The sequence below is a fragment of the Lutra lutra genome, chromosome 5 (assembly GCF_902655055.1).
Source record: "Lutra lutra chromosome 5, mLutLut1.2, whole genome shotgun sequence".
Lineage (NCBI taxonomy): Eukaryota > Metazoa > Chordata > Mammalia > Carnivora > Mustelidae > Lutra > Lutra lutra.
In genome coordinates this window covers 53,185,970-53,200,360 of record NC_062282.1, presented here as the reverse complement: position 1 = coordinate 53,200,360, position 14,391 = coordinate 53,185,970, and the positions used below count along the sequence as shown (strand labels likewise).

Sequence of the window (14,391 nt, the reverse complement as noted above, 5' to 3'; positions counted from 1 at the left end):
TAAACCCAAGGAGGTCCACACTAAGACACATAATTAAAATGGAAATATTTAAAAATAAATAATCTTAAAAGTAGCAGGAGTGGTACCAACAATTACATAAAAGGGAAAAGCCTCTACAGCTATCAGTTGATTTTTTTTTTCTTTTGTAGCAGAGAGTTTGCAGGCCAGAAGGGATTGGCTGCTGAAAGGAAAAAAACCTACAAGCAAAAATACTTCACCTGGCAAGGCTATCATTCAGAATTGAAAGAGAGAAACTTTCCCAGACAAACAAAAGTTACAGGAGTTCATCACCATTAAACTGGCCTTACAAGAAATGTGAAATGTAAAAGGGACTTCTTTAAGTGGAAAATAAAAGGTCATAACTAGAAATGAGAAAATTATGGCAGGAAAAAAATAATGGTAAAAGCAAACATACATTAATGTTAACAAATTAATCACTTATTTAGTTAGTATAAAGGGCAAAACACAAAAATTGTATAGTTGATTATATCCACAGAAATTAGTCAAGGAATACATAAAATAAAAAAGATTAAAACATGACATCATATACATAAACACGGAAAGGAGAGTAAAAATATAGTGCTTTAGACTGTGTTTGAACTTAAGCAACCACCAACTTAATCTAGACTGCTATATACTTAGAATGTTCTTGGTAACCACAAATCAAAAACTTCCAATACATTACCCCCTGCCCCAAAATAAAGTGAGAGTAATTGAAGCATGACACTAAAGAGAGTCCTCAAACTATAAGCAAAGAGAGCAAAAGAATATAGGAAGAAGAACTATAAAACAACCAGAGAACAATTTTTAAAAATGGCAATAAGTATGTATCTACTTATAATTACTTCATAAATGGAATAAATGCTTCAATTAAAAGACAAAGTGAATAGAATAAAAAAATAAGACACATCTATATGCTATCCTACAAGATAATACTTGAGACCTAAAGACACATACAGACTGAAAGTAAAGGGATGGAAAAATATATTCCATGCAAATGAAAGTAAGAAAAAAAAGCTGTGGTAGCAATACCTTTATCAGACGAAATAGACTTTAAAACAAAGACTGTAACAAGAGACAAAGAAGGGCATTATATAATGATAAAAAGACCACTGCAACAAGAAGACATAACATTTGTAAATATCTCTACACCCAACATAGGAGCACCTAAACATATAAAGCAAATATTAACAAACAAAAAGGGAGAAATTGTCACTAATACAATAATAGTAGGGGATTTTATCAGCCCATTTACATCAATGAATAGAATATCCAGACAGAAAATCAGTAGAGAAACAGTGGCTTTAAATGACGTATTAGACCAGATGGACTTAAAGATATATACAGAAAATTCCATTTAAAACTAGAAGAATACACATCCTTTTTCAAGTGCATATGGAACATTCTCTAGGATAGAGCACATGTTAGGCCACAAAAGAAGTCCCAATAAATTTAACAAGACTGAAATCATCATTTCCAACCACAACAGTATGAAACTAGGAATCAATTACAAGAAAAAAAAAAAAACTGGAAGAAACAGATATGGAGTCTAAAAGGCATACTACTAAGAACAAATGGGTCAAGGAAAAAATCAAAGAGCAAATAAAAAATACATGGTGGGGTGCCTGGATGGCTCTGTCATTTAAGTGTCTGCCTTCGGCTACGTCATGATCTCAGGGTCCTGGGACTGAGCCATGTATTGGGCTCCCCGCTCAGTGGGGAGTCTGCTTCTTCCTCCTCCCACCTCATTTTCTCTTTCTCTCTAATAAATAAAATCTTTTTTTTAAAATGTGGAGACAAAAGAAAATAGAAATATTATGGTTCAGAATCTTTGGGATACAGGAAGTTTATAACCAATATAGGTCCACCTTAGAAACAAACAAAATCTCAAACCTAATAATCTAAATCTAACCTTACACCTCAAGGAACTAGAAAAAGAACAAAGCCTAAAGTTAGTAGAAGGAAGGAATAATAAAGATCAGATTGGAAATCAATGAAAATAGACTAAAAAAGAAAGATTAACACTAAAACCTTATTCTTTTAAAATAAAATTACAAATCTTTTGGTAAGACTAATCAAGGAAAAAAATAAAGTGGGGGGCGCCTGGGTGGCTCAGTTGGTTAAGCGGCTGCCTTTGGCTCAGGTCATGATCCCAGGGACTTGCTTTGGGATCCTGCTCAGCAAAGAGAGAGCCTGCTTCTCCCTCTCCCTCTGCCTTCTGCTCTGCCTACTTGTGGTCTCCTCTCTCTCTCTCTCTTTCTCTCAAATAAATAATAAAATCTGGAAAAATAAAAAAGAACTCAAAATCAGGAATGAAAAAGTTGTAAGTGACAAGACAAATATAAAAAATAATGATATAAAATTATATAATAATATAAAAATTATATGCAACAAATTGGACAACCTAGGAAGAAATGGATAAATTCCTAGAAATATACATCATCAAAGACTGAATCAGGAAGAAATTAAAAACTGAACAGACCAATTACTAGTAATAAAATTGAAGTGGTATTCAAAAATCTACCAACAACAAAAGTCCAAGACCAGATGAATTTCATAGATGAATTCTACCAAACACTGAAAGAAGAGTACTACCTATCTTTCTCAAACTATTCAGAAAATGGAAGAGAAAGGAATGCTTCCAAATCATTTTATGAGGTCAGCATTACCCTCATACCAAAGCCAGAAAAAGATACTAAAAGAGAGGGACCAGAGAATTGTAGACCAATATCTCTGATGAATATAGATGTAAAATTCTCAACACAATATTAGCAAACTGAGTTCAACAATACATTAAAAGGATCATTCAACACTATTTAGTGAGCTTTATTCCAGGGATGCAAGGATGGTTCAATATGTGTAATCAATCAGTGTAATACATTACATTAACAAAATGAAAGATAAAATTCATATGAACATCTCTATAGATGCAGAAAAGGCATTAGACAGAATTCAAAATCCATTCATGATATAAGCTCTCAACAAAGTAGGTACGGAAGGAACGTACCTCAACAAACTAAAGGCCATTTTTGAAAAACCCACAGCCAACATCATAGTGGTGAAAAGCCAGAAAGTTTTTCCTCTCAGATCAAGAACAAGACAAGGATGTCCACTCTTACCCTGTTTTGTTCAACATAGTATCCAAAGGTCCTAGCTGCAGCAATTACACAAGAAATAAATGACATCGAACTGGTAAGCACTAGGTAAAAATGCTATTTTGCAGATGATTGATATTAATATATAAAAACCTAAGACTCACCAAAAAACTATTGGAACGAATAATGAATTCAGTGAAATTGTAGGATGCAAAATTAATATACAGAAGTTTGTTGTGAAATCTCCAATTTCATCATAAAGAATAAAATACTTAGCACAAATTTAACCAAGGAAGTAAAGACCTATACTCTGAAAACACAAGAAATGGAAGACAACACAAATAAATTGAAATATATTCCATGAATATTATTTGGAAGCAATATTGTTAAATATCCATATTATCCAAACAATCTACAAATTCGGTACAGGTCTCTATCAAAATACCAATAGCATTATTGCAATCCTAAAATTTGTATGGATCCATAAAAGACCCTTAATTGCCAAAGCAATCTTAGGACAAAGCTGGAGGTATCACAGTCCCAGATTTGAAACTATACCAGAAAGCTATAGTAACCAAAACACGTATGGTACTGGCATTAAAACAGACATATAAATCAATGGATACAGAATAAAAAAAAACAAAATAAATCCATGCTTTTATGGTAAATTAATCTATAAGAAAAGAGGCAAGAATATGCAATGGGAAAAAGACAGTCTCTTCAATAAATGGATGTTGGAAAAACTAGACAACTACATGCGGAAGAATGCAACCGGATCACTTTCTTACATCATATACAAAAATAAACTCAAAATGGATTAGAGACCTAAATTTAAGACCTGAAACTATAAAACTCCTAAAAGTAAACATAGCTAGTAAACTCATGGACCTTGACCTTTGCAATATTTTTTCTGAATATGTCTTTCCAGACAAGGAAAACATAAGCAAAAATAAATAATTGGTACTATATCAAACTAAAGAGCTTTTTGTATAGCAAAGGAGACCACTACCAACAACAAAAAAGACAACCTATGAATAGGATATTTGCCAATGACTTAACTGATGGGGTTAGTATCCAAAAGAGATAAAGAACTCCTACAACTCAATACCAAAGTAAATAACTCAACTAAAATAGGCAGAACACCTGAATAGACATTTTTCCAAAGACTCACAAAAATAGCCAAGAGACTCATGAAAAGATGCTCAGCATCACTGATAAATTAGGGAAATGCAAATCAAAACAACAGTAAGATATTACCTCACACCTATCAGAATGGCTAGTATCAAAAAGATGAGAAATTACAGTTGTGGCAAGGATGTGGAGATAAGGGAGCTCTGGTACACTGTTGTTAAAAATGTAAATGGGTGTAGGCACTCTGGAAAACAGTATGGAGGGTTCTTCAAAAACAAAAAATACAGGGGAGCCTGGGTGGCTCAGTCCATTAAGCCTCTGCCTTTGGCTCAGGTCATGATCTCGGGGTCCTGGGATTAAGCCCTGCATCAAGCAATGCATGGGGCTCTCTGCTCAGCAGAGAGCCCGTTTCCTCCTCTCTCTTTCTGCCTGCCTCTCTGCCTACTTGTGATCTCTGTCTGTCAAATAAATCAATAAAAAAATCTTTAAAAAAATACAAATACTGGCGGCGCCTGGGTGGCTCAGTAGGTTACGCCTCTGCCTTTAGCTCAGGTCATGATCTCAGGGTCCTGGGATCGAGCCCCACATCAGGCTTTCTGCTCAGCAAGGGAACCTGTTTCCATTCTCTCTCTGCCTGCTTCTGATCTCTCTGTCAAATAAATAAATATTTTTTAAAAAATACAATACTATATGATCATTTCACTTCTGAGTATTTACCTGAAGAAAATGAGAACACTAATTCAAAAGTGATATGCACCCCTATGGTTACTGAAGTAACATTTAGAATAGCCAGGTTATGGAAGGAACCCACATGTCCACTGATAGATGAATGGATAATACGGTGTACACACACACACACACACACACACACACACACACAATGGACTATTTCTTGGCCATAAGAAAAAAAATAAAAATCTTGCCTTTTGTGACAACATGGATGGCCCTAGAGGGTATTCTGCTAAGTAAAACAGATCAAAGACAAATGAATCTAAAAAATAAAATGTTCAAATGAGCAAACAAAAAATAGAAACAGACTCCTGAGAACTAACTGGTGTTTGCCTGAGGGGAGACAGTTAAGGGTAGAGGCAAAATAGGTGAAGGGTATGTATGAAGAGGTACAAACTTCCAGTTACAGAATAAGCAAGCTCCAAGAACCATTTGGCTTTTTGGGTCGTTGTATCTTAGTTTATTATCAAGTTTCCTCAGTGTTTTTTCTGTTATGAAACTCCCAAGAGAGGAAAGATTGGTGTTGGTTGAAATGACTTCACAGAAAAAAGTAGCTTTTCATTGAGGAGAGGGAGAATCAAGGAAACTGCAGCTGTAAATTATAATCATAGCCTCCTTCCTATATTATTATTAGGGAAGAGCTCATCTCTCTTTCTAATCTGTAAACTGTGACAACAGGAAAAGACTCTATCTTAGATTCCTTTGTGACTTCATAGATAAGTATAGTGCTGGGACTCCATCAAATACCCTTTCGAATGCAGAAATGAAGCACTCAATGAATAGTGTATAAATGATAGGTCAAAGAGACTCATCCTGATCTGAAAATAGGAACCCCTATGGTGACTTGTGGGAGAGAGAGTTTTAACTGTATGTAACAATAGCTAACATTTATGGATCTCTTTCTTTGACCAGGTACTGCCTCAAGTACTTTATATGTTATCCCACAAAGTCCTCACAATGAGGGTTATCACGGTTATCCTTTTTTTGCAGGTGAAAAAAACTTGAACACAGAATGAATAAGGAGTCTGTCCAAGATAGAAAGTGAAAAAGATGAGATACAAGCCTACAAAGTCTGACTTAAATGCCTACGTTTCTGACCCACACTGTTATATTCCCTCTCTATGAATATGTACCTAATATGCAGCATGAAGCACCAGCCACTTGGAAGCTAGTGTATTTTCCTGATTCAGCATAATAAGGACTGTGGGTCTTCCATATTGTCATTGTAGAACCTTAGCAATGGTCAAGTTTCTCACCTACAAACTGGGAGTGGTGTGGGGAGGGGCATACCTCAGCAGGTTCTTATGAAGATTAAAATATGTAATGTTCATTAAGTATCATTTCCTAGTAAAATATCAATAAATGTAAGATATTTAGAGAAGAACAGTCTGTTTCTTGAACTAAAAAAACTTCACTCAAGTTGTCCATGCAATAATTCATGAACAGTTATAACTATTTGTAATTATACTTGATAATATTTTGGGGGGAGAATTTAAAAACTAAACTGGCCCTTGGCCTTCACTTCACATTCAGGCCTCAAACCACACTTGACCTATGGAGGAGTGAAAATGTCATCATTTACGGTAGATACCATAGACAAGTTTACTTAAGAAAATCTGACATATCTAACATGTAACTTAAACATTTATCTAGCAAGTTGGGACGATGGAAGTTCATCACAGCCGTGTAAAAGAAAACTCATGAAAAACCGCTTCATGGTATTTTCAGGTTTCTGGTTGGAGCCGCAGGGAGTGAAAAGTGGGTGGCAGACAAGTGATAGTTATAACTGATCCACCCACCAACAACATGATAGCTGGGGGTGGTTTTTAAGTCCAGTTTTGCTAAGGAAAGAATTAGACTTACCTGGGGTAGATGAAAAATATGCATAGGTTTTATCAATTCCTCCAGTCTTAGCATCAAGTAAGCTTTCAGGCATGCTAGCTTTTACTCAGATTACTCAGGTGAAAAATACCAACTGGTGTTTTTATTGTTTCATCCATCAACATTGAACCATGATTAAAGCTTATCAGCTACCACCTGTGTGCCAAACTACATTCAAGCGTTAGAAGCCCCACGATGACTGCTTCCCATGCTCTTGTGGTCTGAGCTCAGAAAGCAAAGTCTGAGCCATATAGGTATATTTATTTCACTCATCTAACAACTTGGCTTTATTCTGTGACAAGAAACTTTAGGTCCACAGGTGTTTAGGGTCATCTGGTTTTTTTTTTTTAAAGATTTTATTTATTTATTTGACAGAGAGAAATCACAAGTAGGCAGAGAGGCAGGCAGAGAGAGAGGAGGAAGCAGGCTCCCTGCTGAGCAGAAAGCCCGATGTGGGGCTTGAACCCAGGACCTGGGATCATGACCTGAGCCGAAGGCAGCGGCTTAACCCACTGAGCCACCCAGGCACCCCTAGGGTCATCTGGTTTAACTCTCGATTGTAAACACTGGAAAAGGTAATGTGATCACACATTAGAATCATCTGGGGATTTTTTTTTTTAAACCTGACATGCAAGCCAAGCTCTCAAAATTTAAATAAACATCTTCTGGGATTGGACTGAGGCAGCTATATAAATGTGCAGTTGAATTTAAGACGCACTGATCTAGAGAAGGGAGACAACAAAGTTAACACAGAGAAGCAATCTCAGCGCCTACCTTTCCCCACAACTGGCCTTCAACAAGGCCTCACACACACAGCAAATCTAGGCCCCATTAACCAAGGTGCAGATGGACTACCCGTTGGGTGTGTGACCTTGCAAATGTCATTTAACCTTGTAGCACCTCTGCTTCCTTAGCCCTACAAAAAGAATGTGGTAATATTTTTTATTATCACTACAACTTCTACATGTAGTTGTAAAGAGTAGAAAAGGCATGGGGACTATATTAAACATGTGTGACGTATAGTAAAAGATCAACAAACAGGAGCACCTACCTGTTACTTGTTCAGGGGCCTCTCCCTCATTCCTCATTCTCTAGCTCACTCACCTTGATCCTCTCTCCTACAGCGGTCTCTTGCAGTGCCCTCAACTGGTTGAAATGAATTACCAAAGTAGCCTTAAGAGGGGTTTTGACCAGCAGAATTCTGGACTTCAAGAGAAGACTGACTTGAAATCTTTTCCTTGAAATATTTTTGGTATGGGTAGATTGGAATGTATTAATGCATTTGTTCCACCCATTCGTAAGAGCATACATTACTTGAATAATCAATGAGGTACCAGCTATGTGCCAGGCACTATACTGGGAATGAAAAAAAAATCTACATTATGATGTGAGAGACAGACATATAAGCTTATAATGCAATACATTCTACTCACAGTGACAATTGTCCTAAAGTAATAAGCTCGACATACTTTGGGTTTGTTTCAGCTGGTAGCATTAAACTAGATATTCTAATTGTTGAATAGGACTTGTAACAATGTACTGCAAATAATAGAAAAATCCAAACAAAATTATTTTGAAACAGATGGGAGACTAAATTAGGTTTGGAAGAGGACAAACATGCAAATGATGCCTTATTCCCAGCAATCTCTTTGCCCTCAGTTTTAATAACCTGGTTCAAAGCATTTTGTCAGAAAATGATATATAGTTGACCCTTGAACTACATGGGTTTGAATTACATGGGTCCACTTATATGCAAATTTTTTCAATAAATAAAGCACAGTACAATAAATGTATTTTCTCTTCCTTATGAGTTTTTTAATAACATTTGCTTTTCTCTACCTTACTTTATTGTAAGAATACAGTACATAATGCATGTGACATACAATATATATGTTACTAGTAAGGCTTCCGGTCAACAGTGGCTATTAGTTTGGGGGAGTTCAAAGTTTTATGTGGATTTTTGACTGCTCAGGTGGAGTTAGAGCCCCTAAGCCCCACATATTTCAAGGGTCAACTGCAGTTGCTAACATTTCTAATGCTTTACTATGTTTTCATGCATGTTGCATGGAATACCTTTTTTCTTAAGTATTTTCTATACTTAACTCATAAAGCATTTTACAGGAAAATGCTATGTTTCACATTTTGAGGAAAATATGATTTACATAAATTAAAGAGCATTTCCAAGGCCATACTATACATGGAGGATGAAATCTAGATTTATTGGATTTCAAAACCTGAGCTCTTCACTACTGCATTATATTTACTCATTAGCCAAAGAGCGAGCAAGAGATGGTGTTCTAGTTTTTCACATAGCTGATAAAAGAGGACTGTGATTATATAATTCATCTTTCAACAGCTTTGTTTTAAGTATTTAACATTCATGGACCTAGACTCCCATGTCCCTCTGAGTCTATAACTTTTTAATACTTTCTGGGGATATTCTTCCTCACATGAGGAAAAAGTTGTGAAAATCTAAGATAAGTGTCTCTGTATACATCAAGAAAGATGCAAATAATCTTAAAAGTTATATGTTTGTGGTGGAGAGGGCTGGTGTTTCCAGAGCATCACGGGTATTTTTCCAAAAATATTTTCAATGGTTAGAGCCAATTGCTGTGTATGTACATCTTCAAATGTCATTATGAATAATTACGGATGTTGGAATTAATCAACAGCTAGTCATGTGCTGGTAAATGTGTAACAGTTGACTCTAGGGAAAGAAAGGCAGTCTCTTGGTTTTCTAGTGTTTGCCTATTTTCATGATGTTTAATACTTTCACCTTGGCGGACTTCAATCTATCAATGTGACATCTCTCAATATATTGGAAAGTATAAACAACAATAGCTCTCATGAGCTTGTGTGAGCTGCTCCTGCATATAACTACCCAGAGACCAAACACAAAATCTACTGAATTAGAAGTTTGGTTTTTTTCCTCCTTAGTCAAACTTAAAATTTATTAAAGAATTTACTAAAGAAAGCAAATTGAGGTAATTAAGGAGAACTAGAACTGGAAACTTTTTAAACACTTTTTTAATATGCTAGTTTCTTTAAAATGAAATAATGACATTCTACATAATTGCTGACTGAATTAAAAACAAATCAACTTAGAAAGAGGAATGAAGATTCCTGATACTGGATACTTATCTTGGAATACTTAAACAAAAAGAAATGTGTCTTACCTAAAGAAGTTCTGGCTGGAACAGCATCCTTATTGATCCAGAAAGATACCCAGGATAGGACAACAATGAGCGTGCAGGGGATGTAGGTCTGGATCGTGAAGTATCCCATCCTTCTGCTCAGGTCAAAGTAGACAGACATGACCACTATAATCTCCTGGAACGAACAAAGATAGCACCATACGTACCCTTATCAACCTGGAAAGCATTTAGAATAGGGAGCCCAGAATATAAACACATGTTTATATGGTCAATCAATGACAAGGATGCAAGAATATACAATGAGGAAGAGACAGTCTCCAATAATGGTGTTGGAAAAGTTCGACAGCCATATGCAAAAGAATGAAACTGGATGACTAAACTATATACAAAAATAAATTCAAATCTATTAAAGACTTGAACGAAAGACCTGAAACCAGGAACTCCTAGAAGAAAATATAGCAGTAAGCCTCTTCGACATCAGTCTTAGTAATATATTTTTGGACCTGTGTCAGGCAAGGGGAACAAAAGCTAAAATAAACAAATGGCATTTATATCAAACAGAAAAGCTTTTGCATAGTGATGGAAACCATTACAAAATGAAAAGGCAACCTACTGAAATAGGAGAAGATATTTGCAAATGATGTCTTTGATAAAGGGTTAATATCCAAAATATATATAAAGAACTTGTATAACTTAATATTTAAAAATCCATTAAAATGAACAGAGGGAGGCCGCCGGGATGGCTTGGTAGGTTAAGCATCTGTGTTCAGCTCAAGTCACAATCCCAGGGTCCTGGGATCTAGACCTCCATTGGGCTCACTTCTCAGTGGGCAATCTGCTTCTCTCTCTGCCTGCCTCTCCCCCTGCTTGTGTTGTCTCTCTCTCTCTCTGAATAAATAAATAAAATTAAAAAAAAAAAATGAACAGAGAACTGAAAAGACATTTCCAAAAGACATACATATGGCCAACAAGCACAAGAAAAGATGGTCAACATCATTAATCATCAGGTAAATGCAAATTAAAACCACGGTAATATATCACCTTATACCTGGTCACATTTTTCTATTATCAAAAACACAAAAAAATAACAAGTGTTGACAAGGATATGGAAAAAAGATATCATCCACAAGCTCTGTTGCTGAGAAAGTAAACTGGCATAACCACTATGGGAAACACTATGGAGATTCCTCAAAAATTATTAGTAGAAATACCATACAATCCAGCAATTCTACTTGAAGATGTTTACCTGAGAAAATAAAAAGACCAGTTTGACGAGATGTATGCATCCTGTGTTCATTACAGGATTACTTACAATAGCTAAGATACGGAAGCAACCTAGGCATCCACCCATAGATAAAGATGTAATATACATAAAATGAAATATTACTTGGGGCATCTGGGTTGCTCAGTGGGTAAAGCCTCGGCCTTCAGCTCAGGTCATGATCCATGGGATCCTGGGATCCTGGAATCAAGCCCCGCATCAGGCTTTCTGCTCAGCGGGGAGCCTGCTTCCCACTCTCTCTCTCTCTGCTTACCTCTCTGCCTACTTGTGATCTCTGTCTGTCAAATAAATAATAAAGTCTTTAAAAAAAGAAATATTACTCTGCTATAAAACAAAGAATGAAATCTTGCCACTTGTGACAGCATGGGTGACACAGAGGGTATATGCTAAGTAAAACAGAGAAAGACAAATACTGTCTTCACTTAACATGTGCAAACCAAAAAACAAAATGGAACAGACTCATAGATACATGGAAACAAACTACTGATTACCAGAGGGGGAAAGGGCTGAGGATAGGTGAAATATTAAAGGTGATTAAGAGGTACAAACTTCTAGTTATAAATAAGCCATAGGGATGTAGTCAATAATATCATAATAATTTTGTATGGTAACAGATGGTACTAGACATTGTGGGGATCGTTTTATAATGTATAAAAGTATCAAATTACCTGACATATGCCTAAAAACAATAGGTTTATGCTTCAATATGTCAATTATACTTCAATAAAAACTGCAAAGCACTTGAAAATAAGCATATATTCAGTTCTCATGTTCACACATTTAAATTGAGAGTTCATACAAGGAATATGTTGAAAGCTATCTTCTACCCCTTTGGGTTAAAAAAAAAAAACAAAACCCAAACTAAACTGAATTCTGATCCTTTTATAAGTAATGTGACTATCAGATGGGAGGAAACATTTTGAGTATATTGATAATATTTTCTTCTTTCAAATGTTCTGGAGGGTGCCTTCTTTGCCTGCTTAATATACACAATATAAAACTTTTTGTCTGGTGGGAATAGAGGGAGACAGTGTGTCTACACTGTGCCTCTCTTACCTGCAATGACCCTAAAGTTTGTAACAATTTCCTCCTGTTCTCAGGACCTTTCTCCATACAAGCCACAGAGGAATATACTGGTGCCTAACACTAGTAAATTCCTCTTTTACTCCATTTATAACCAAATTCCTATGCTGAGATATTTTTCTAATGTTTTCATTGAATCATACAGTTTTCCTTCATGGCACTTAACTACGATTCTTAATTTCTTATTTGTGTGGCTATTTTCATAAACTCTCTCCCATTAGGATTTATCTACATGAGTTCACAAACAGTGCCTATTTTAGCATCCCATTCCACAACTAGTACTTAACATCCTCTTTGACTCCCAATAAGTATTCAGTAATATTTGTTAAAAAAATGATCAGAAGAAAGAATGCATTTATAAATTTAAACATGGGGGAAAAAAACACAAAAAAATCAAGAAGAGGTGTTCTAGAACACCGGGTTAAAAAAGGAGTTTATGTAAATAACCCCTGATAGGAAAGTGAATAAAGAATAACCATATGGCTATGCATGAGAACAATTTAATGTGACAGTAAGTACCTATTATTGAGCAACAACCCCTGAAAATTTAAAGGTGGGAATTGCTTGCTGGGATTAAGTAGATTTTGATTGGTTCTCTGATATTATGCTTCTCTGTGTTGATTTAGTTGGACTTAAGCTACTTAAAATCATGGCAGTTCATAAATTAGTTTGGTCTCTGCTTTTCTTCTAGTTTAGAATAGGCACAGGCTATAATTATAGAATAAAGACATTTAATTTGAGATGATCCCTATTAATGTCTGTCTGTTTCTTTCCTGTTTCTTTGAACAGAATACTACAGACAAATTCAAGGTCTCAAATTCTAGATAGGGAAAAATGAGAGGTTTCTTTTTAAATAATAATATTCAGTGCACTTTTTCTCCCTATTTTCAGAGTCCTTGAGAGTTTTCTGCATATTTTTAACATGTGTTTGAGACTTTACAAGTTATAATATTTTCTATCTAGATAATTTTAGTAACTTCTTTTTACTTCTTATCACATAAGTGAATGAGAATCTACACTTTGGCATTAATGATCTCTTTTAAAGGTGAACTTGAATTTTCTCTCAAGTTAACAAGATAATTATCTCAATTCAATACTCCACTTCCTTTCAGGTCAGATTCTAAACTTCCATAGCCTATTTACCCATCAATTTCTATTTTAAGGTAATAGCTTCCAAGCATCTTTCATCTTTGCCAGCAAATCCAAAGCTTTTCTACCACTAGATTATGAATTCAAACTTGGAAAGGCCATTTAAAAGCAAAGCAGCTTCACTGTGACAGCCTGATGCCTGTCTTATCTCTAAGGCCACATCCTTTTTTGTATTTTTAAAAACTCTGGGCCAACGAACCTATAAAATCAAATCCCCTGAAAGTACCACATCAGTGATTCCTAAGTCCAAAAGGTTTAAATGCCAACCAAGTCAAAAGGGGTTATTCCAGTCACTTCAAATATATTCCTTCTATTGATTTAGTCTAACATATGATATTTAAAGTCATAGCATTTAATAAATTAGTTGGGTCCCTTTTTGTGTTTTAATTTAGAATGTCATGGTCACAGGTTATGATTAAAAAGAGAAGACATATAATTTGAATAACACCCACTAATGTCCATTTTTCTTATCTTTTATAAGCTTCTCATGTGTGGTTTTCAGAAGAAACACACTGCCAATATTAATGACCAATGAATTCCAATTTTTTTAAACTGTGGTGTGAAACTATTTCCTAAAAATTTCCAATGGTAGAAAAGTCTTCTACCCTGTGAACACCTGACATAATGACAAGAAGAATTTTCTGGTTACCTAGAATGAGAACTACTATATACAGAGACTAGGGCTGAATGGATGTATGCATATATTACCCCTTATCATCAATACCTGTCAGGTTGGTGGAAAAAAAAAAAGAAAGAAAGAAAACAGATTTCACTTTGTTCCTCACTCATGATTCTTATTCTACTTAACTATAAACTAGAGGATGTATTATTCTACTAGGTTGACTTGAAGGCAAAATATTGTTTATGCTCTCCTCATGCTCATAAT

General features: G+C 35.4%; 1 protein-coding gene and 1 long non-coding RNA gene across 5 annotated transcripts in view; one reads left to right on the top strand and one right to left on the bottom strand.

The window, feature by feature from the left end:
* LOC125100817 (uncharacterized) overlaps nucleotides 1-7,170 on the top strand; it is a 49,003-nt gene extending 41,833 nt beyond the window's left edge. For both annotated transcript variants that reach the window (XR_007127666.1, XR_007127667.1), the window contains one exon: nucleotides 5,946-7,170. This is a non-coding gene — a long non-coding RNA (uncharacterized LOC125100817). The remainder of the gene's footprint in view (nucleotides 1-5,945) is intronic.
* GABRG2 (gamma-aminobutyric acid type A receptor subunit gamma2) overlaps nucleotides 1-14,391 on the bottom strand; it is a 110,678-nt gene that overhangs the window by 14,404 nt on the left and 81,883 nt on the right. For 2 of the 3 annotated variants that reach the window (XM_047731263.1, XM_047731264.1), the window contains exon 8: nucleotides 10,013-10,156. In XM_047731263.1, coding sequence (XP_047587219.1) covers nucleotides 10,013-10,156 — 144 coding nt within the window. Of the gene's footprint in view, nucleotides 1-10,012; nucleotides 10,167-14,391 lie in introns of those variants that run through there. The other variant, XM_047731262.1, reaches the window with a different exon arrangement.